Source organism: Pan paniscus, chromosome 16 (genome assembly GCF_029289425.2).
Source record: "Pan paniscus chromosome 16, NHGRI_mPanPan1-v2.0_pri, whole genome shotgun sequence".
Lineage (NCBI taxonomy): Eukaryota > Metazoa > Chordata > Mammalia > Primates > Hominidae > Pan > Pan paniscus.
In genome coordinates, this window is record NC_073265.2 from 53,178,261 (window position 1) to 53,202,445 (window position 24,185).

General features: G+C 48.6%; 1 protein-coding gene across 5 annotated transcripts in view; it reads right to left on the reverse strand.

The window, feature by feature from the left end:
- The window catches only part of DAPK2 (death associated protein kinase 2), a 139,167-nt gene that overhangs the window by 15,521 nt on the left and 99,461 nt on the right, over positions 1–24,185 (reverse strand). For 2 of the 5 annotated variants that reach the window (XM_063596704.1, XM_034938909.3), the window contains exons 5-10: positions 16,310–16,439; positions 7,846–7,894; positions 6,991–7,017; positions 3,365–3,517; positions 2,252–2,297; positions 156–798 (exon numbers count right to left, since the gene is read on the reverse strand). In XM_063596704.1, the coding sequence (XP_063452774.1) occupies positions 190–798; positions 2,252–2,297; positions 3,365–3,517; positions 6,991–7,017; positions 7,846–7,894; positions 16,310–16,439 (1,014 nt within the window). In that variant the 3' untranslated portion in view covers positions 156–189. The remainder of the gene's footprint in view (positions 1–155; positions 799–2,251; positions 2,298–3,364; positions 3,518–6,990; positions 7,018–7,845; positions 7,895–16,309; positions 16,440–24,185) is intronic. The other 3 variants (XM_063596705.1, XM_034938910.2, XM_063596706.1) reach the window with 3 other exon arrangements.

Genomic DNA, 24,185 nt, shown 5'->3' on the forward strand with positions numbered 1-24,185 from the left:
TGGTGAGGGGAGGTGCAGAATGAAGAATTAACTGGCACCTCAGCAATTCTGGATTCTGTGGAGGGGGTGGAAGGCTATACTACAGACACACACCCCTGCAGGATAATTCTAGCTGGATGCCGCAGCAGGGTGGATGAGAACATGCTTCTGCAAACCTCTTGGGATGCATCACTGACTGGATTCTGGCGATTAGAGCTTCCAGCCGGCCAGAACTTCCTCAGTGCATGATCTGCTGAGCAGCTCTGACAGGGATTCACTGGTGTCCTGGTAGAATGCGGAGCCCAGGCCCTCGGAGCTCCCACTCTCCAGCTGGAAGCTGCCCACCAGCTCCTGAATCCACTGCAGGTCTGCGGAGAGCTCCTGCCTCAGAATCTCAAACTGGGCTTGCAGATGGTCCAGTTTCCTGGCCATGCTTCCGAGGCTACATCCCGTGGCCTGGATGTCTTCTCGCAGCAGCTTCTTCAATGACTCCACCTTGCGGAACTCATACCTGAGCTGGGACAGGTCGTGCCGGGCGCTCTCATTCTCCTCTCGGTACCAAGCTTCCTTCTCATTGAAGATGGAGACCAGGGCCTCCACATCGTCCTGGATGGTATCGTGGGCCTCCACCAGGGCACGGCATCCCAGGTCCACCCGAGCCACGTCTTCCACCACACAGGCAAAACGCTCGAAGTTGACATAGGAGTTGTTGGGAGGCATGCTTGAGTGGCATTTGAGAGTGTACTCTCTCAGGTGCTTGGTCTTCAGCTGGGTGGGCTCTGTCTTCCGCTGTTCAGGGGCTCTGCCTTCTCCTTTTGACTGGTGGGTGTTCAGACAGAAGAATCAGAGTGTTAATTTGCCGCCCGCCCCAGAGGGCAGTCCAAGGGGTAGGCAGAAGGCACACAAGCGGCCTCTGGCGTTCACTGCATGCGTCAGGCCATGGGGAGAACCAGGGTGGGATGAGCACCCCCTTAGACCATAAGTGAGGTCAAGGAGTGTGGGGGTGCTGTCTGCATGCTCATTCAGGGCAGAAGGGTCCACAGCCATTAGAGAGAGCTCCACACACATAGCATTTAAGGGGTGCTCACGCAGACAAGCAGGCTGCAGCCAGGACTCAGCAGGCATCTGTGCAGGGCTGGAGCGCGCAAGGCCAGGGCTCACACAGCGGGGCTGAGGAGCATCTCTCCTTCAGGGCTCCTTGGGCCTTCCCCATCCTTCAATGAGCTGATGAAGCTGAGCAGATGAAGCTGACCTCCTCCCAGACGACTCTAGCCCTCCCTGTTCTGTCTTCCACAGGCCTCACCTTCTCTTTGTATTGATTGATTGATTACTATTTTTTAGAGAGATGGGGTCTCAGCATGTTGCTCAAGTTGGTCTTGAACTCCTGGGCTCAAGTCATCCTTCTGCTGCCTCGGCCTCCCAAAGTGCTGGGATTACAGGCATGAGCCACTGCACCTGGCCTGCCTCACCCTTTCTTATCTCCACCTTTCTTATGGTCATTTCATCCTTGCTGGCCTTCTCACATAACAGTTAAGGTGAATGGGAAGTCTGGTGATGTCCCTGGGTGTGCATAGCTGGTCAGTCAGCAGAATTAGGGCCTGAATCCTGCTGAGTCTCACCCTCTCAAAGTGCTCTTCACTACACCAGACCGCAAGAGCCTCTGGAAAGCCAGCAGGAAGCCTGACTGCAAGGCGAGTTAGGCAGGGATTCATTTTTTTGCCCTGACTCTCCCCAGAGGGAACAGAATTGCCCTAACAGTGGCTGTCTCTCTTCCCCACCAGGCCTCTGTCTCAGGCCCCATTCCTCAGGGCCTGAGGAGGTGGGTGGCTGATTTAAGTGTCATCCTTGACTTAGAGCCCCAAAAATCAGAAGGAAGGAGGCCTGGTCACAAAGTGGGGGTTTTCAATTGTCATCTATCTTTCTACACCTGGGGAGTCCTGATTTCCACTTGGAGAAGTGGCAGTGACATACCCTTCAACAAAGAACACCGTGTAAGTTGGCCCCAAAGAAAAAGGGTTTCAACTGTGGTTTGTGAGGGTTTCATTTCATAAGTTACCTGAATTTGAGACACACAAACTTAAAATAGCAAGCAAATAAACCTATTCGAATAAGCCCAGGCCCTCTGGGGCCCCTGGCTAGCTTTCATCTGTGCCCAGGGTCAGTGTTTAAAGCAAAGGCCTCTCCATGGGCCCCCTGCATCTGGCTGCCCAGGCCAACCCTGGCGACAGAGCAGGGACCCTTTGCCCATTGGAACTCATGGCTGTGCCCTTACCGTGATCCAGGGGTGTCTGAGAGCCTCTTGGATTGTGAGCCGTTTCCTGCAATGAGGATTGGGAAACAGTGATGATCCATGAGGACAGAAGTTGGGAGCAACCATCTCCGTTCTCACTCTTTTTAGACCTATATTTTGGCATTATTTGGCCACTGCCGTCAAACCAGTGGAATGGAGAATGCAGAGATGGATGGGAACTGGCTGCAAATCCTGCACTCCAGGGGAAGGAAACAGTCCAGGCAGACCCCTCAATAGAGTGGCCTTGTTACCTACACCCATACTATTAGTCCCAAAGCTGAAAGGCCTAAGAAAAGTCATAAATGCTCCAATGAGCTTCCAGAATCTTCCAAAAGCCAACTCTCCATTGCTAAATCCCTGGTCTGTTTTTCTGTTTGCCTCCTGGATCCGTTCTCTGCCTTTAGCTGCTCTGTACCCAGGTAAGCAACTCTCCCTAGCACTGTTCTTAGACGGGAAAATCAGGGCCCTTGCACTCCAGACAACCCCACTCTGGCCCTCTCTGAAGTCTGTGGGATGGAGAGGACATGGTGTTCTAGTCTGTGGACCTTTCTTCCTGCCCCATCCAGAGCATGCTCTGGGTACCCAGCACCCTGCAATTCCCTGCCTATTTCCTTCTTTGACCCCACAGCCACGGGACTCACCCTGGCCCCTGGAGAAGGGATAGGGTTAGCATGTCTTCCACCATCCCACTGTACTGACCTCTCTGAGCCTACCAGCTCCTACTCCCAACCTGAACTGGCTTGAAAACCCTGCCACTTCAACTTTTCAAATCTGAATTCCAGGTGCCTTTGGGACAGACTGCACAAGGTAATGAGCCCTAAAGAAACCCAGGCTGACTTGTAGCGCACGCACACACACACACACACACACACACACATTATTTACATTTCAACAGGAGAAGAAAGCAGAAAGACTTGAGCAAACAAGATGAATGCCACGTCTTGGCTAGGCCACACTTTCCAGCACCTGCCCAGATTAGACCACAACAGTGCAGATGACAGCTATGTCAAAGTGGGGACATACTGACAGGTCTTTGACAGAGGCGACAGGAAGGTATCAGTACCTGAGAAACCAGTGGCTTCTCTGTCCTCTTACCGGGTCTCTTTAACCAGAAGCTTCCGAATGAAGTCCTTGGCCAGCTCGCTCGTCTGGCTGAAGAATTCCTCATCAAAGTCGTAACTCACTGCTGTGATATTTGCCAGTGTTTCCTGCTTCGTGTCTCCCAGGAAAGGGGATGCTCCACTTAAGCTGAGTACGACACAGAGGGAATCAAACAACTAAGGGAAAGTAGGTGGAAATGGGGATGATGGACTCGGGGAACCCTGCCCCATGACTGCTGCAGGGAGCTGGAAGGCTCCCAGCAACACAGCCTGGCCCCTCTGGGCAGCCAACCAGCAGCCCGTTCAGCTGAGTCCAATTCAATACATGTTCACGGAGCTCCTCCTAAGCACCCGACAGAGAGAAATTGTGTCTTCAAGGGACTCAAAAGCGGAGGGGAGAGAAACACAGAGACATGTCTCTTTGTGATCCCCAGCAGGACAAAGCAGAATATAATGGAAGGCCAGCCAAAGGATAGGGGAGCACAGGAAAGAGGGAGGCCCAGTGCAGCTTCATGGTGGCACAGATATTTGCATCGTTTGTGTCTTGAAAAATAAAGAGGTTGTCAGCAGTCAGAGAAGGAGACGGAAAGGCCTTCTGGGTTACAGGAGCAACTTGAGCAGAGCCCACAAAGTTTGGAAATAGATGGGCCATTAGGGACAAGAAGGGTCTGTGTGGTTCCCCAACAGGGTTTGTCAAGGATGTCATACAAATAATGACTCCTACATCTACTATCTCCTGACTCAGATTTCAGTTGTTCATGGGATGCCTTGGTAGAGGCATGATCCAGCAGTGTCTGGATCAGATGTGCCATTGTCCCAAACTCATTGTGTCCAAACCCATTCCAAGCATTCCCTTGATGAATGACATTACTTCACAAATGTACCCAAGCTAGAAGCACAGGAGTCACCTTGGACTCTTCTTTCTATTCCCTTGCCACATCTGACTGGCCAAAAGCTTCCTTGTTGGTTCCATTTACTAAATATCTCTTGAAAGTCATCCCCATTTCCACAGCCACTTTCTTAGCATGGTGGCAGCAAGGTGCACTGTACAAATTTTGATGTTGCAATCCTGGGTTTGCATCCCAGCTCAGCCACTCATTAGTTGTGTGAAGCTAGAACCCCTTGTGTAGTTTCCTCATCTGCAAAATGAAGAAAATAAAATTCCCACCTCATGTGATTGCTGTGAAGAATACATGCATACAAAAGCCTTCATGCAATCCTGGCCCACACTAAGGGCTCTGGAATTAACGGCCATTATTATTGTCATTGTGAGAACACAAAAGCCCTCTATGACTTCCCATCTTCTACAGGATCACATCTAAACTCTTGAGCAAGGCATCAAGAGTTGGTCCTTACCCCATGCTTGGTACATTTCAGCCACACTTAAGGTCTACCGTTCCTTTTCTCACGCCATTTCTTCAGCCAGCACAGCCCTTCCCTCCTCCACCCACAGAATTAACTTCATTCCCTAAATCCCAGTTCAAATTGATCCATCAATCCTGTGCTGTCTCTATTTCTCTCTCAATAAACCTTCAGCAGTCCAGCAAACCAGTGGCTCCCCATCTGTGTCTCAAAGAGGCATGTTCATTCCTCCAGCCTAACCTTGGTTCCACTGAGTGTGAGTTAGGTGTATGGTGTGTCTCCCACAGACAGGGAGCCCCAGCAAGCAGGGAAGACCCTCCTTCATGTCAGTATCCTGGTGCCTGGTACAGTGCCTGCCATGGAGCAGACCTCAACAAAGCTGTTAAATTCAAATGAGCCACAAGAAGACTATGTGCTCAGTAGACACTGGGATTCCATTTTTTTTTTTTTTTTTTTTGAGACAGGGTCTTGCTCTGTTGCCCAGGACGGAGGAGTGCAGTGGTGCTACTACAGCTCACTGCAACTTCTGGGCTCAAGCAATCCTCCAGCGATCCTCCTGCCTCAGCCTCCCAAGTAGCTGGGACTATAGATGTGTGCCACCACACCTAGCTAGTTTTTTGTTTTGTTTTTTGTAGAGATGGGGTTTTGTCATGTTGCCCAGGCTGGTCTCGAACTCCTGGACTTAAGCATCTGCCCACCTCAGCCTTCCAAAATGCTGGGATTACATGGGATCCCTTCATAGTTCAAATCAGAGTCCTGAAGAAATCAAAGTTTCAAGAGCCAACATCAGACTGTTCTGGCTCTGATCTGAAACTATAGATCCATGGTTCTCAGCCTTCTCTTTGCATCAAATTCAGCTAGAGTTTTAAAAGATACAGATACTAAGGCCCTACCCCTAGCAATTGTGATATAATAGATCTGGGGTAGGGCCTGGGCCATGGTGGGTATTAAAAGCTCTGCTGTGCAGCCAGGGTTGAGATCTTCAGCTGCAGCTCAGGGGGATCCACCACATCACACAGGGCTCCTAGTCCAAGTGCTGCTGGGAGAATCAGGGACCTGGCTCATAGGGATCATTGAGAGAATAATCCCCTCAGGTGCTGAGCACTGGTGCCCCCTGCCCCATCTGGTTGACTCTTACTCCAGTGTGCTATAAAAATAGCATTTTCCACGTGTGCCATGAAGGCAAAATGGTTGGGAAGGGCTGATGGAATGAATACTCACTAGCCCACTGTTCATGTGCCAGAGTCAGGGCTAGGAGACTTGCGCATGTTGACTTATTTAGCTTTCACAACACACCCATGGCAGGAAGTTTGTGATTCCTATTTTTCTCATGAGAAAAACAAGCCCAGAGGTTAAGTCCCTACCCAAGGCCACAGAGATGGAAAGTGATAGTATCATGGGACTCCAGCTCCAGAGGTAACTCACTACACACTGGAGCTATGCAGGAAATCTCTGTCTAAGCAACTGAGTACTTCAGGGACAGGCAAAGAGGAAGAAGAAAGGAGGAGAGAGACAGTGAGAGGAAGAAAAGGGGATCTGGGGAAAAGGGGAAAGAAAGAAGAGGCAAGATTGGGGAGGGCATAAGTAGCTTCACAGGGCTGTCCCAAGAGTTCTGAGTGAAGGGCTGGGCACAGTGGCTCACACCTGTAATCCCAGCACTTTGGGAGGCTGAGGTGGGTGGATCACGAGGTTAGGAATTCAAGACCAGTCTGGCCAACATGGTGAAACCCTGTCTCTACTAAAAATACAAAATTAGCCAGGCGTGGTGGTGGGTGCCTGTAATCCCGGTTACTCGGGAGGCTGAGGCAGGAGAATTGCTTGAACCTGGGAGGTGGAGGTTGCAGTGAGCCAAGATCACGCCACTGCACTCCAGACTGGGTGACAGAGCAAGACTCTGTCTCAAAAAAAAAAAAAAAAAAAAAAGAGTTCTGAGTGAAAAGTGACATTCTCCAGTATGCCTCAGTCTGGGGAAGGGTGAGCAGGGGAGCCCTGGCATTCCACAGGAGGAATGCAGACACAGGTTGTGCAGAGTGGAGAGCCTGAGGCTGCTCCCCTGGATGCCTATTCAACCTCAATGCCAGGGTCAGATGGATGAAATGGACCTACAGCACTTAGCCTCAGGCTTGCTGTGTGGACTTAACACATCTGGATTATGGTGGGTGCTTAGTAAATGTCAGTCTATCAGCCTGCCCCTCTCTCATTCCTTCTGGTTCCCCCAGATCTAAGCTGAGCCAGAGCCCCTGGATCAGGGATACTCACAGGATGTAGGTGATGACGCCTATGCTCCTGCAAAATAAAGAACAGTCAAGTCAGGGCCACCTGGGTCCCATCCCCGACCAGCAAGAGACACCCTCATGGATCTAAGGGGAAGAGGTCACTTGCCTCCTCCACAGCAGACCCTGGATGCCGTCTCATGCTCCACACCCCTCTCCATCCTGCTCTTCAGCAGCAGCCCAGGGTGTGTTTGGAGTCATCGAGCTCTGAACCCTGAGTCCGAAGACCCAAGTTCAAGATCAGACTCCTGCACTTGCAGGCTGTGTGATTTAGGTAAGTCCCTTACCACCTCGGAGCCCTTCCCCCCTTATAAAATGAGGATAATGATAACTACCTCACAGGACTGTTGGCAGGATTTTAGAAAACCAGGTAACAAAGGTGCTTGGCCAACTGTAAAGCAGCGTCCAAATGAAACGAGTCCCATCTGTGCAGAGAACTAATCCCTGCAGTATCCACAGGCCCAGCACAGTGCCCAGAACTCATGGACTTTCAGTGATGACTTGGTTGGCTGACTGAGTGAGCTACTGTTACTATTATATTTAATCCAGCTGGGGCAGGCCCACGGGTGAGTCTGCGCCTCCCTCTTGCCTCTCTTCTTGCTCCTCCATTCCTGACAAAGCTCTGACCTGGCCAGGAGCTAACTGGCCTCAGGTCCAGGCCTAGAGACCTCCAGCTGCCCTGGCCACAGGTCTAACACATCGGGGGAGCAGCCAGAGGCTCTGAACAGTGAGTGTGGAGTAAGGGGCTTTCATGGTTAAGCGGATGTCACCTGGAGCAGGATCTGAGGCCTTCCACCCTTGGAAGGATCGCTAGGTCACCTGAGTGGCCTATCCAACTTACCACATGTCAGCCTCCAGACCCAGGGGCTCGTAGTTCACAATTTCTGGAGCTGAAAGAAGTCATATTAAATAGTCAACATGAGTGTGAAAATGAGAGGAGAGATGGTTGTAGGGAATTTTAGGGAATTTGGTGCCAAATGTCTCCATTCTGAATCTCCAGGAAAATTAGAGCAGCAGATAAAGGTGATCTGCATCTAAGATTCTGAGGAAAGGAGTTGCCATGGCCCAAATGTTTGTGCGTCCCCAAATTCATATATTGAAAGCAAATCCCCAATGCAATAGTATTAAGAGGTAGAGTCTTTAGGAGGTGATTAGGTCATGAGAATGGAAACCTCACAAGTGGGACTAGTACCCTTATAAAGAGGCCCGAGGGCTGGCTGTGGTGGTTCACACCTATAATCCCAGCACTTTGGGAGGCTGAGGCAGGAGGACTGCTGGAGCCCAGGAGTTGGAGACCAGCCTGGGCAGCACAGTGAGACCCATCTCCACAAAACATTTTTAAAAATTAGCTGGGCATGATGGCACATGTCTGCAGTCCCAGGTACTTGGGAAGAGGCTGAGGTGGGAGGATTGCTTGAGCCTGGGAAGGTTGACGCTGCAGTGAGCCATCATTGCACCACTACACTCCAGCCTGGGGGATAGAGTGAGACCCATCTTAAAAAAAAGAGAAAGAAATAGAAAAAGAGGCCTGAGAGAACTTGTTTGCCCCTTTGGTCATTTGACAACTTAGCAAGAAGGCACCATCTATGAAACAGGGTGAGCTCTCACCAGAGTCCAAATTTGCTGGCACCTTGACCTTGGACTTCCTATCCTTCAAAACTGTAAGCAATAAATTTCTGTTGTTTATAAATGACCCACTTTAAGGTATTTCATTAAAGCAGCCCAAAAGGACTAAGAAAAGAGTTGTCTGTTATCCTGGTAGAAACCTTTTACAAACAGGCCTTGATAGGAAGAGGACAAGTACACAGAACACCTGAAAAAGGAAGAGAAGGGCAGGGAGAGGAAGGTACAGGAAGGAGAAATGGGGCCTCGGCTATGCGGCCTGCTTTAGAACTCTCTGGTAAAGACCAGTCATGTCAGTGCTGGAAAGTGATGAAGAAGAAGGCAGAGAAGAACTCCATTTTCCTGAGTCTGGTCTGAAAGAGGGTACCTCCCACCTGATGAGCAGGAGGACATTCCTGGGGGTCCCTGAGACAATGAGCTTGAGGTGCCTGAGGGGCAGCCAGGGGAAGATGTCCAGGGGCAGGCTCCAGGGGAGTCGTCCAGAGCCATCACGTTTGGAGCCATCCATGTACAGGAAGGAGCAGGAGCTGAGCCAACGATGTGATGACCAGGAGAGGGTGCAGAGACTAGGAGAGATGGCTCTGCCAAGGAGAGAAGAAGACCAAATGCTCCCCAGAGATCAAGCAGATAATCCCTGGAAAGTGAGTGTTGAATTTCACAGCCCCGCAGTGCCCAGAGTGTCAAGAAGGTACAGGATGGGCGTGGTGGCTCACACCTGTAATCCCAGCACTTTGGGAGGCCGAGGTAGGTGGATCACTTGATGTCAAGAGTTCGAGACCAGCTTGGCCAACATAGCGAAATCCCATCTCTACTAAAAATAAAAAAAAAATTAGCTGGGTATGGTGGCGGGTGCTTTTAACCCCAGCTACTTGGGAGGCTGAGGCATGAGAATTGCTTGAACCTGGGAGGTAGAGGTTGCAGTGAGCTGAGATCATGCCACTGCACTCCAGCCTGGGTGACAGAGTGAGACCCTATTAAAAAAAAAAAAAAAGGCTGGGCACAGTGGCTCACGCCTGTAATCCCAGCACTTTGGGAGGCCAAGGTGGGCAGATCACCTGAGGTTGGGAGTTTGAGACCAGCCTGACCAACATGGAGAAACCCTGTCTCAACTAAAAGTACAAAATTAGCCGGGCGTGGTAGCACATGCCTGTAATCCCAGCTACTCAGGAGGCTGAGGCAGGAGAACTGCTTGAACCCAGGAGATGGAGGTTGCAGTTGAGCCGAAATTGTGCCATCGCACTCCAGCCTGGGCAACAAGAACAAAACTCCGTCTCAAAAAAAAAAAAAAAAAGAAGCTACAAAGAAGTAGAGGTAAGAGTATAGATGATGCTTTATTTTATTTATTTATTTATTTTTTAGATGACACTTTTTAAAAGCTTGGAGATCATGGAGGCAAAAGAGAGGACAGTAGCTTGAGAAGGAGGAAGGACTGAGCCCATTCAACTGCGAATGGAAAAGGTGGAGAGTGGGAAAGTGAGTTTATCTAAAACAATATCAAAACCATTGCATCCACAGCCTGTGTCTGCCCTCCTGTCCTCTTGCATCCTGCTACTTTAAGACTCAGGGAACTACGCTCCTGGTTTTGCTGCTGTTTTAGCTTTATAAAAATGCTGTCATACTGCATGTGATTTATAGTCACTTTATTTTTTCACTGAACATTTATGCTTCTAGTGTTCATTGATTGTTCATCCATGCTTTTTACATTTTCACTGCTATACGGTAATCCATCGTGTGAATGTGTATCATTTTTTAGTCATTCTCCTCTCAGAGTTCATTTAAATGGCTCCCATTTTAAACAATTATTGAAACGACATTGCTATGAACTTTTTTTTTGCATGTGTTTCCTAATGTGCACATGAAAGACTTTCTTTAGGTCAGTGATAATTCAAAGTGTGGTCTGCAGACGAATAGTCCACAGACTGTCACTGGTCCAACAAGATAGGCACAGAAATTTGGACTATGCATTTAGAGACTCTGATAGCAATGTGACACTGTTGTGACATCCAAACTGTGGTCATTTTTCTAATAATTTATTTGTTTTTATTTTTATTTTTTTGAGACAGAGTTTCACTCTTTTTGCCCAGGCTGGAGTGCAATGATGCGATCTCGGCTCATCGCAACATCCACCTCCTGGGTTCAAGTGATTCTCCTGCCTCAGCCTCCCAAGTAGCTGGGATTACAGGTGCACACCACCACAACAAGCTAATTTTATATTTTTAGTAGAGACGGGGCTTCACCATGTTGGCCAGGCTGTTCTCAAACTCCTGACCTCAGGTGATCCACGCCTCTCAGCCTCCCAAAGTGCTGGGATTACAGGCATGAGCCACCACTTCCAGCTGAATTTTTTTTTTTTAAAGCTTTCATCATAGATTGAGAAGCAGAACTCACTTTCTCATGCCATTGATCTGAGATACATACACTTTTATTTCTGTCATCAACATGTATTTGTCTTTTTTTTCTGTGCTTTTCTTTTCCTTTCTTGCCTTCTTTAAAAAATGAAGACTTTTGGTTTTATTGTTTTTCCCCAACTTCTTTTTTTTAACAGCTATCTTTGAGACATAACTGTGGATATCTAACAAATTCTAATATAAATCAACATTTTGATGCTCCTCGAACAACCTAAAAACCTCAGAACATTAATTTTAAACACTGCTGCATCTAACATTTTCTTCATGTTCTAATTTTATCCTGGTTTTTTTTTTTTTTTTTTTTTTTTTTTTTTTGAGACTGAGTCTTGCTCGTCACCCAGGCTGGAGTGCAATGGTGCCATCTTGGCTCACTGCAACCTCTGCCTCCTGGGTTCAAGCGATTCTCCTGCCTCAGCCTCCCGAGTAGCCGGGATTACAGGCACCCACCACCACACCCAGCTAATTTTTGTATTTTTAGTAAAGATGGGGTTTCACCACGTTGGCCAGGCTGGTCTTGAACTCCTGACCTCAGGTGATCCGCCCGCCTTGGCCTCCCAAAGTGCTGAGATTACAGGTGTGAGCCATGGCACCCAGCCTATTGTTTTGTTTTGTGTTTTGAGACAGACTCTCACTGTTGCCCAGGCTGGAGTACAGTGGTGTTATCTCAGCTCTGTGCAACCTCCGCCTCCCAGGTTCAAGCAATTCTCCTGCCTCAGCTTCCAGTGTAACTGGGACTATAAGTGTGAGCCACAATGCCTGGCTAATTTTTTGTATTTTTAGTAGAGGTGTGGTTTCACCATGTTGCCCAGGTTGGTCTCAAACTCCTGGCCTCAAGTGATCTAACCGTCTTGGCCTCCCAAAAATGCTGGGATTACAGGCGTGAGCTACTACGCCCAGCCATCATCACAATTTTAGGCAGAAAAATGTTTATATTTGCTTAATATTTACTGATTTCTTTGCTTCTATTACTTCTTGCTTTGAGGCCTCCCTTCAGAGTTCATTTCTTTAATTCAGAAGTACATCTTTTAGAAGTTCTGCTAATGATGGTGTATTGGTGGTAAACTCTATATCAATGTTTTGGGGTTTTTTTTTAATTGTTCTTTTTTGTTTTTCTTAAATCTTTGCCTTCTTTTTTTTTTTTTTTTTTTTTTTCCTGATACACGGTCTCACTCTGTCGTCTAGGCTAGAGTGCAATGGCGAGATCTCAGTTCACGACAACCTCTGCCTCCTGGGTTGAAGTGATCCTCCCGCCTTAGCCTCCCAAGTTGCTGGGATTACAAGCATGGGCCACCATGTCTGGCTAATTTTTGTATTTTTAGTAGAGACAGGGTTTCACCATGTTGATCAGGCTGGTCTCGAGCTCCTGACCTCAAGTGATCCACCCACCTCGGCCTCCCAAAGTCCTGGGATTACAGGCATGAGCCACCATGCCCGGCCTCATTCTTGAGATATATTTTTTCTGGGCACACAATTATGGGTTTACTTTTTATTTTTCCTCAGCTCTTTGAAGATAATATTCCACTGGATACTGGCTTCCATTGTTGTTTTGAGAAATATGCTGTAGATCTAATTATTGTTCTTTTGCAGGTATTTGTCTTCCCTGACTGCTTTGCCTTGGTACCCTTCAGTTTCACTATAATGTGTCTAGGTAAGATTTTTGGTTTTTTTCTGCCTGGTATATATCGTCCTTTCTGTGTCTGTGGATGCATGGATGCAGTTCTGAAAATTCTCAGCCATTCTCTTCAAATAGTGCTTCTCCTTTTTTTTTTTTGTATCTATTTCCTCCTTTTAGAATTCCAAAGAGATCTATGATAAGTTTTCTTTTTATCCTCTTTTGCTCATCCTCTCTTTCATATTTCTATGTCTTTGTCACTCTATGGTGCTCTAGCTAATTTGTTTCAGCTCTTTCAATTCTTCAACTCTCTCCTTAGCTGTATACAATCTGCTGTTTAACCCATTCACAGAGTTTTACATTTCAACAATTAAATTCTTTAAAGTTATATTATCCAGTTCTTTTTAAAATTCATCTGGTCATTTTTGACACCTCTTGTTGCTTGCTCATTCTTGTGAGTCTACCTTTTATTTCTATGTATATAAAATGTACTTTAATATTTATATTCCACTAGTGTATATATTCCATCCATCAGATGTTACAGTCAACATCTGATAATTTCAGTATCTTATGTCCTTGAACATCTAAATTTTGCTAGTCTCTAACTGAAGTGGCGACAAGTGCACTTGCCTCTAGTGGAGTCCCTTCTGTTGAATTTTCTTGCTGCTCACTGCTCTAGCTCTAGGTTCAACTCATCAGCTTTTGGGGGTGGGACAGGTGGTGCTGAAGGAGTTACTACGTTTAAAGATTTCTCTGGCCAGGAGCGGTGGCTCGCTGGCTCACGTCGGTAATCCCAGCACTTTGGGAGGCCAAGGCAGGGGGATCACTTGAGGTCAGGAGTTCGAGACCTGCCTGGCCAACATGGTGAAACCCTGTCTCTACTAAAAATACAAAAATTAGCCAGGCGTGGTGGTGGGTGCCTGTAATCCCAGCTACTAGGGAGGCTGAGGCACAAGAATCACTTGAACCCAGGAGGCGGAGGTTGCAGTGAGCTGAGATCACACCACTGCACTCCATGGGTGACAGAGTGAGACTCTGTCTCAATAAATAAATAAAAATAAAGATTTATCTTATTTCCTCTGAGACCAGAATTTCATGAAAAAGAAAATTTTTCTCAAGAATCCAGTTTTGTAAGCCGGGCATGGTGGTTCACACCTGTCACCCAGCACTTTGGGAGGCTGAGGTGGGAGGATCACTTGAATCTGGGAGTTTGAGATCAGCCTGGGCAATATAGTGAGACCCCACCTCAAAAAAATTTTTAAAAAATTGCCAGGCATAATGATGCATGCCTGTAGACCAAGCTACTCAGGAGGCTGAGGTGGGAGGATTACTTGAGCCCAGGACATTGAATCTGCAGTGAGGTATGATTGCATCACTGCACTCCAGCCTGGGTGACAGAGTGAGACCCTGTCTCAAAAAAAAAAAAAAAAATCCAATTTTGTAGGAGGAGGGCTTTTCAGAACACCTAATCCACCCTAGTACTAAAAGCTGACACTAATTTTTTAACCCTGGGTCTCAGGTTAGAATATCAAAGGAATGGTGGGAGCAGGGGAAAATGGTTATAACCTGTTTCTCAGGGGTCTTGGGAAAGAAAGTCATCACAATTTAACCAAGGGGTTGGAGAAGTCATCTTATATATTTTAAGGTAAAACAAAACCAGTGCAAACAAAATCATACTGGCTCACAAAAGCCAATGAGGTATATGTCTTTCCAACTCTGTATTGAGTGACAACATGCCAGTACCTTGAAATTGGCCAATGCTATAAATTAGGGAATTTTTTCTGAGACCTGGTTATTGGATATTTATCAGCATACCACTGGGCAAAACTCTCCATTGTATAGCCTCATCCATCAATAACCCACTCACACTAACAGTCTAGTGTGAACTCTCAGCTCCATTTGGAGTGGACAGTGACTTGTCCCTGATAAATGCCTTACTCTGGCCTTACTTCCCTGCTAGGGTATCAGTGAACCTGGGAGGTGTTCCTCCTCTCCTCTGGCTCCCTCCCCACCCCTCTTCAGAGACCTCTCCCACTCCAACACCAGCCCTTTTCCTCTCACTCACTCAAGGCCATGACTGATCCCATTGACTTTGCCAGAGTGGGTATCTCATATGAACAGTCTTTTCAGAACATCTATTTTACTTGCTTTACACTTAATCACATCCTGTCTTGTGACACCTCTTCCTTATTGCTCTCAGTTTCTAGTTGTTTATTGTTATTTAACAATTATAATAAACTTAATAGACATGCATTTTTACCACATATGTGAATGGTGGGTAGCAACTGCTCTTTCAGACAAAGCTCAAGTCTAGATGTCTGTGCCCCAGGTTTAAGTTGGCTCTGCCACCAACTTGTGACCTTGGGTGTGTCATTCTGAGTACGGCTCCTTAACATCGCTGTGTCCCCCATACATCACCTAATATCTGTCATACAGTAGGTGACAAATAACCTGAGTTTACCTTCACTAAAATCCCCCAGCCTGCCATCTCCACATTTGTTAAACTGGACCAGAAAATCTAAAAAGATCCTTCTGGCACTCTTTTTTGATGGTTTGATGCCTTGTTTCTACAACTAAATTGTAAGCTCTTTGAGGGCAGGGTTTTCTTAGAGAGACAACCTGGCATAATGGGAAGAGCACAGGCTTTGCTGTTGGCTGTATCTGTATTTGAATCTCAGCTCCACTGCCTACTGGTTGGGTTGCCTTGAACAAGGCACCTGTTGGAGAAAATAATTAACTCTGCTTCATGAAGCCATTTGGGGATAATTAAGACAATGTTTGTAGAGCATGAGACATAGTGCCTGGCACACAGCAAGGGCTTCCTGCCCTGGGATCTGTGGGGTCTCTGAGCAGCATTCTACAGTGGCTGCAGAGCCTAAAAATCCACCAGGTGGTTGGTCTGACACATTCTTTCTTTTTTATTTGACTGTGGTCAGAAGTTTTAGCACCCAGATTTTGAGGACATCATGCCCTCCCTATCTCCAAGACCACTCCAACTCCCAAAGCAGATAAACAGATGGTGGTTCTCAGCGCTCATTCCTTCCCCCTCTACAGGCTATTTCTTCATGACCCCAATCTCCGGCCCAAGCCCTATAAGGAGGCTTCTGGGGTACAGAATGGGCAGGGGCCTGGGCCAAGGGTGACAGAAACAGAGGGAAGAGAAAGCAGCCAGGGCCCCACTGGAGCTGGGCACCCCCATGCATGAATAAAGCCAGGCATAGAGGAGAGGCGAGTGGGTGGATGTGGTATTTGGCAGATGATTTCCTTTTTCCTTTTCAGGAAATCAAAAGCTAGTTCAGAGAAGGTTGAGTTTATGGGAATTCAAGAGGGCGAGGTAATTTTAAATCTTCACAAGAATAAACTCATCTAAGAGCACGAGGTGGGGCCAGCGCTGCAAGGGTTTAACCTTACAGGCTGTAGCCCCACTGAGAGCCACTGGGCCCCACTCAGCCCTTGCCTCACTGAGCACTCAAAGCCTACACCTGGGCCCTCACCCCCAGGCCCAATAAGACATTTCCTTCCCCACCCATTAGGTTTCTAGAGATGTCCCAATGCATCATCTCTTTGCTCAGAGGCCATAGCCCCAGACACAGGTTTCTTCCCAGGATCCCTACCTTTGATGCCAGATTCTTAGCTGAGAGAGAAACAGGCCTACAACTCACCAACAAATTCCGGCGTCCCAAAAATATTCTTAAATTCAACTCCATCTTCTATCTCGTGAGCCAGACCAAAGTCAATCAGCTTGATGTGTGGAATGGGAATATTCTTGTCTAACAACATAATGTTTTCTGGCTGGACAACAAAAAGTAGAAAAAAAAAAAAGGAAGGAAGAAAAGAAAAAAAAAAGACGGTAATTAAAGGCTGGTTGGTTCGTGTTTTGGCTTTGGGGTTTGGGGTGGGACTTGGTGTTCTTTTTAGGAGACTGAAACAGCATAAACTCTTCCTTGTTTTTGGTCCTCAGTCTTCTCTGTGAACCCAAAGACAGGCAAAGCATTGAGGGCAAGGCCTGGGTTTTACCAAACCTTCTGCTCACAGCAGAACTGAAGACTCCAGCCTTCATCTCCATTCTGTCTCTGAGTGGCAGATCCCTTTAATGCAGTGCCTCTGTTTTCCTATCTGTCAAATGGGGTCAATGAGATACTTGCAGCATTTCCTGTAAACAAACCCAGCACTGCTGTGTGAGTGTGAAAGGGACAGGGACATCCCAGCTTAGCCTCTGTTTATACTTGGCTTACTGACCTTGGTCTTCCTGACCGCCTCTTTCCCCTGGCCAGCCAACTTCCTGTTGACAATATTCCCCTCCTCTAGACTCACTGTGTAGCCCACACTTCTCTCTGCGTTTAACTAATTTTGGTCCTCAGCAGGACACAGGAAAAATGCACCCGATTTCCAGGGAAAATACCAGCTGCTCAGGCTATTTCCAGCCCAGCAAGCAGCTGCCAGGTCTGACACAACAATGCAGGTGGGTGCAGGGTAGGGGACAGCCCCTCACACACCCATGGGCCTGGCCCTCGCACACCCCAGACTCCCAGTGAGGCTGCAATGGAATCCTGAGCTCTCCCTTCTCACTCCCACCCAACCACTCAGACTACGGTCCCCTCTGCCTCACCCACTTTCTCCCACTCCACACAACTTTCCTTCACTCCACTCTAAAGGAAATGTCCTGAAAACACACATCCACACAAAATATGTATACAAATGTTCACAGCAGCATATTCCCAATAGCCCTGAAGGGGAAACAGTGAATGAATGGATAAACAAGATGTGAACACCCATAGCACATCTAGTATCCACATGTGAATTCGATTTGGCCATAAAAAGGAATGAAGCCAAAGAAAAAAATAAAAAGGAATGAAGTACTGCTGGGCACGGTGGCTCATGCCTGTAATCCCAGCACTTTGGGAGGTCGAGGTGGGTGGATTACTTGAGGTCAGGAGTTTGAGACCAGCCCGGCCAACATGGCAAAACCCCTGTCTCTACTAAAAATAGAAAAGTTAGGTGGGTGTGGTGGCGCACGCCTGTAGTCCCAGCTGCTCGGGAGGCTGAGGCAGGAGAATCACTTGAACCCAGGAGGTGGAGGTTGCAGTGAACCAAGATCGTGCCGCTGCACTCCAGCCTGGGCAACAGAGTGAGTCTCCGTCTCAATAAATAAATAAATAAATAAATAAATAAAATGAAATATAAAAAGGAATGAAGTACTGATACCTGCTACAGCAGCAAGGAGCCTTGAAAACATTTATGCTAAGGGAAAGAACCAGTCATAAAAGACAAAAAATATTCCACTGATACAAAATACCCAGCATAGGCAAATCCACAGAGACAGAAAGTAGATTAGTAGTCCCCTAGGACTGGGGGAATGGAGAGATGGGGAGTACAAGGTTTCTTTTCTATTTTCTATAAACTATGGTGGTGTTGGTTATATAACTTTGTAAATGGTACACATTAAGTGAATAAATTATATAGTATGTGAATTATATCTCCATAAAGCTATTAAATAAATAAATATTTAAGAAAATCAAACATCCCTGTTTCTTAAAGCACTGAAGGGTTTCCACAGCTTGCACCTTTGTTCACACCATCTGCTCTGCCTGGAAAGCCTTCTGTTCAGTCTCTGTCCATTGAAATCCTAGCTGGGCTTCAAAGTCTAACTCAACCCACTGTGTTCTTGCAGACTTTCCTCAGCAACCCTGAGCACCCTCCACCACCCCCAGGAGTGAGCCCCACCCCCCCCTCCAGGCCCCATCAGGCTTATTTGAACCTTTCTGTGATGACATTTGGCATGCTTTCTCATCCAGCGGCCCTTTGCTGTTTTTATCACAGCTCCCCTACCAGAGCTGTCCTCAGCCGGAAGGAGGACTCAGATCTTTGCATCTTTGCCCCTGCAATGCAGAGCACAGCAGCTGGCATGCTGAGGGTGACCCTAGCTGTTAGCTGAACTGATAGTGAATCTGGACAGATGCCTTCTCCCAGGTCCCCCTGGCTGCCTATGGTCTCTGTGACCTTCCAGCTGGAAACTTCCACTCAAGGGAGCTGACTGAGGCCTTCCCCGGCTTTTTTTCCTTTTTTTTAAAAAAATAAATAACACATTTCCTTTTGCATTTTTTTGCTTTTTTATTCTTCTTCCCCTCTGGAGATTACTCTCAACACTGTTTTGAAAATGTTTCCAAGTCTTTCCCCAAGGCACCGCAAATTTCCCTAAGGCTGTACAGAAAGGAGCATGAGGGTGGGTGAAGTCAGCTTATGACCTGGAGAGGATCCAGGAAAGTAGCCCCACTCCAGCACCCCTGACCAGCCCACTGGGGGCTGCCCATGGACCCAAGTGTCCTGGCACCCCATGCAGTCAGCTGCAACCTCCCAACTGCCAACTACCTCCCAGGCAGGCAGTTTCACCCTCTTAGGAACTTCTCCTCTCCTCCAGGGAAAAGACCGTGAGACATCTCCCTGGGGCTGAAGGGCCATGGCCCAGCCCTCCCGACCACCATAGCTGAGAGCCCAGGACACCATCTCACACCACACGCTGAATGGGGGTGGGAGCCACAGTGGGCAGAGGTGGAAACACCAGACCTGGTGATCCCCAGGACTATGGAGCAGCAGGGATGAGGTGGTGGAGGGGAAGAATTGAGGCTGAAATAAGATGGGAGTCTCCTTCCTCACACAGGCTCACCTCTGTGGCACACAGTCCAGGAGAGATGGTTTCTTCACTGGTCTATAAGAACCTCAGGGCAGGCCGGGCACAGTGGCTCACACATGTAATCCTAGCACTTTGGGAGGCCAAGGCGGGGGGTGGGTATCACCTGAGGTCAGGAGTTCGAGACCAGCCTGGCCAACATGGTGAAACCCCTTCTCTACTACAAATATAAAAATTAGCTGGGCGTGGTGGCATGCACCTATAATCCTAGCTACTCAGGGGGCTGAGATGGGAGAATCACTTGAACCCGGGAGGTGGAGGCTGCAGTGAGCCGAGAATACACTGCTACACTCCAGCCTGGGCGACAAAGTGAGACTCCATCTCAAAAAAACAACAACAACAAAAAATAAAATAAAAAAACAAACAAAAAAAAGAACCTCAGGGCAGGGCCATGTTTCCCCCGCCCGAGTCTCATCTGTCCTCAGCCCCACCCCAAGCACCTAACACACAGCAGGTGACTTCTCTCCTGCCTGGAACACTCTCCCTGCACTACCCCAACCCCAAACCTGGCTAGTTCCTATTCACATTTCAGCAAAGGTAGTACCTCCTCCAGAAGGACTTCTCTGCTCTCTCCCTGCCTACCACCCTCCCCAGTTCCCAAAGTACCCTGTAATACCCGAACACAGTGCTTCTTACTCTGATGAGCTTGTCTGCTTGTCTCCCTCTACTGGGTTGCCCAAGGGTTTTGTTCCTGTCATCTCCCCAGAGGTTGGGATACAGCCTGATATCCAGCAGCTGCTCAATATATGTGCCCCAAATGAAGACAGGTGCCACTGATTAAGCCCCTGCAATATACAGGACCCAGTGCTAAGCAAACATGTGACATACTTTACACTTCATTGAACTCTCAACTACCTCACATGGTGGGTGTTATCATTTCTTTTGCAAAAAAAAAAAAAAAAAAAAGAAGAAACCAAGACTAGCCAGGTGTGGTGGCTCATGCCTGTAACCCCAGAACTTTGGGTGGCAGAGGCAGGAGGATTGCTTAAGCCCAGGAGTTCAAGACCAGCCAGGGCAACTTGGAGAAACCCTGTCTCTACAAAAAAAATTTTTAAAAATTAGCCCAGCATGGTGGCACACACTTGTAGTCCCAGCTACTCAGGAGGCTGAGGTGGGAGGATCACCTGAGCCCAGGAGGTTGAGGCTGCAATAAGTTATGATTGTGCCACTATACTCCAGACTTGGCAACAGAGTGAGACCCTGTCAAAAAGAAAAAAGAAAAGAAACCGAGACTATAACATTAGTTTGTATTATCCCTCATTAGGAATTTTAACCTTTATCTCTCAGGCCCCAAAGTTTGTGCTCCTAACCGCTAGACTAAATGATTCCCCTTCCTTGCTTCTCAGGGGTCTTATTAATCTAGCCCAGGAGGCCGGGAGCAGTGGCTCATGCCTGTATTCCCAGCACTTTGGGAGGCTGAAGTAGGTGGATCACTTGAGGTCAGGAGTTCAAGACCAGCCTGGTCAACATGGTGAAACCCCGACTCTACTAAAAAAAATACAAAAATTAGCTGGGCGTGGTGGCACACGCCTGTAGTTGCCACTACTCAGGAGGCTGAGGCAGGAGAATTGCTTGAACCCGGGAAGCAGAGGCTGCAGTGAGCTGAGATCGTACCACTGTACTCCAGTCTGGGTGACAGAGAGGGATTCTGTCTCAAAAAAAAAAAAAAAAATCTATCCCAGAGAGAAGCAGCAATGCCACTCTGGCCTGGCAACCTGGGGCAACCTCGTGCCTGGCTCAGACACAGCTGTTTTCCTCCTCTGGCACCTGCGTCCTACCCCAGGGTGCCTTTTCTTCTGGTGATGCTTCCATGCAAGTGAGTAGCCCCAGAACCCATCCCTGGCCTCAGGAGCTCCTGAGCAGGAGGTCCTCAAGTCAGATGAGAAAACGGAGGTCCTGGCAGGGCGAACACCCAAGCTGGGTCTGGATAAAGGGATGAAGCCTGGGGGTTTCAGGCTGGAAGGTGGCCGTGGGGCAGTAGGAATGCTCTGTTGGGTGGTCAGGACCCAGGTTCTCGTCCCTACCTTCACCACTCACTTATTGGGCCATTTGGACCAGACATACCCATAGACTCAGACCTGCCCTGATTGGGAGTAAACAGAGGCCATGGCTCCCTGCTAGCCAGCCATGTTTCTGCTTCCTTCCTAGGCCACCAAGGTACCTATAGGCTGGCCAGGGGATTTGGGCCCCTAAACCTGAAGCTCTACCTGCTTTCAGACAGGCTTCCTTCTTGCTGTCCCAAGCTCCACTATTAGCCTGATGACAGCCAGGACAGAGGGTAGGGACTAACATTTACAGCATGTTTACTAAGCCGAATTTGATGCTAGTGTTCTATGTGATACTTGCAGCCACGCTGAGTGATAGGTACTGTTATAAACTCCATTTCACAGATAAGAAAACGGGGCTCACACAGGGCTAAATGATTTGCCAAGGTGCAACAGCTTGTAATGTCACAATCATTGGGGAGCAGTGGGGTGGGGGCTTCCCTGGCAGTCTAATCCCTTTCTCCCCAACATGTGTTGGGGAGAATCTGGTTAAATATCTTCAGTGGTCCCACTGGCCACCGGAGAAAGTCCAAATGCCCCGCCTGATATTTGAGGTAGTCAAGGCACTGACTGCCCCATGCTCTCTTTCCAGCCTCACCACCCATCCCTTGCCTGTACCTGCTCTATATCCCCGCAGGGTGGGCACTACCAGTCCACAACGACATCTCAACTCCATCCTTTGCTCTGGCTTGGAATGCCTATCCTACTCCTCTTCATTTTCAGAGCCTCTTCCCCCTCAACCCTGCCTCCCCTTACTCCCTTACTTAGAGAGAATCTTTTTTTAAAAAAAGAGATGAGATGTTGCCCAGACTGGATTTAAACTCCTGAGCTCAAGTGATCCTCCCCGCTCAGCCTCCTGAGTAGTTGGGATTACAGACATGAGCCACCCTGACCACCCAGCTAACTCCCTTACTTCTCCCTGAGCTTCCCCCAACCCTGTGCTCTAACCCCTCCGTGTTGATGACGCTGGCCTGCTGGCAGTCCTAAGCTGTAGGCTGTCTCTCACAGGTGATGACACTTTCCTGGGTTGCAGCCTTTTCCCTGAGAAAATTCAAATTGGTTTTAGGATTCCTGGTATCCCCTGTGGCGTCTTGCATCCTGCATGTTCCATTAATATTTGAGGAAATGAATTGAAAGAATCCAGGGCCAGAGGCTCCTCCTTTTCTGCCAGGCCCCGCACCACCACTAGGGGCTCCAGAGTGCATTCCTCCAATAAGGCTGTGATGCGGATGGAGCAGGAAGGAATGGGACTAAGGGAGGGTCCAAAAGGAAGCTAAGGGTCAGCAGAGTGGCAGTTCCCCAGGAATTTGGTCTAAGCTTCTCTGCTTCCTCCCTCCCCAAATACAGCAGGGTGGTGCAAAAGAGCCCAGGCCTGCAGATTGGAAAACTGCAGGTCCAGCTCCACCACCCAAGGCCATGTGAGCTTAAGCAGGCCACGTCCTTTCTCTGGGCCTCAGCCCCCCAGCTGTAAGTCAGGCAGTGGATGGCATCCAAAGCCCCTTCAAGCTCTAGGCTCTGCAGTTTCGAGATGGCACAACCTCCCAAGCTGGCTGTGAAAATTCCTACTGCTTTAGGCTCTAAGGCAGGACGTGTAAAGACGCAGGTCTCCTGGCCCCAGGTCAGGAAGGAAGAACAGGCTGCTGCAACCACACACTGCTGGGTCCAAGCCAGAGTGCCCTCTGGGGCAGTCCCATCCTATCCATACTCCCCAATCCTGTCATTCTCCTCCAGCTTTATTTACTTCGACCAAATACTTCACCCACATACCTGACATCACCTCCAAAGCACGGCTGGAGGGAGGGGTCACATTCCCACAGGTGCCGCCACTGCCCAGCCCAGGGCCTGCCTGCCACCAGGAGGCAGAAATACCCTTGTCAAAACAAACCCACCCAGCTCATCCCGCCAGGGAGGCACCCATGGGAGAGGCCAACGTGCTCCTTTTTGTCCTGGGGGATCTGGCCAGAGGTGCCTGCTGTGGTGCCGACCAGGTGTCCAGTGGGGCACCCATGGCCTGTGGGCCCAGCACAGCGTGTCCTGAAGTCTGAGCAGGATGAAGACACCCTTGGGGGGCTATGTCGTAAAGTACAAAAGACAAAGGCAAGTCTGGGTTCAAATCCCAGCTCTGCTGTTCACAGTATGAAAACTGGACAGACACTGGAGCTCTTAGAGGCTCAGTTTCCCATCTATAAAATGGGGGCAAAACCTACTGAGCCACGGGGTTGTTCTGTGATTGAGAGAGATGGTTTATGTAAGGAGCAGCACCCAGTGAGATTTCAGACAACAGCGGCTATGTTTGCTCATTCTTTTCTGGGATGCAGCATGAACAGTCATCCCTGGGAGCTCACAATGTTGGGGCTGCAAGGGACCTCAGAGATCATTTAGTCCCTTCATGTCAGAGCAGCCCAGAGACATCAAGAAACTACCAAGGTCACTGAGCAAGGACCTCCAGCCCAGTGCCCTCTCCAGATGCCCGTGTGGCCTGCCTGCTGCTGAGTGAGGCTGCTCTGCTCAGCAAAGCAGAGGCCCAGCCAGGGCTGTGCTGTGGGGACAAGGAAGCTGCCTACCAATCTTCACTGGCCATGTCAAGCACAGCCCCAGATTATTCAGGCAGTGCTGGGCAACCTGAGAAAGGAAGGCCGCTCCATGCTAGGCCTCTGTGGACAGGTTTTGAGGGTGCTCAGCTCCCTGTCCTCACACACTGTCGATGGGACCACAGCCAGCCCCTCCCCACAAGTCTTCATTGTGGCCCATGCCCAATATGTGCCTCTGTGTGGCATTCAAGGCCCTGCTGCCCCACCTCCTACT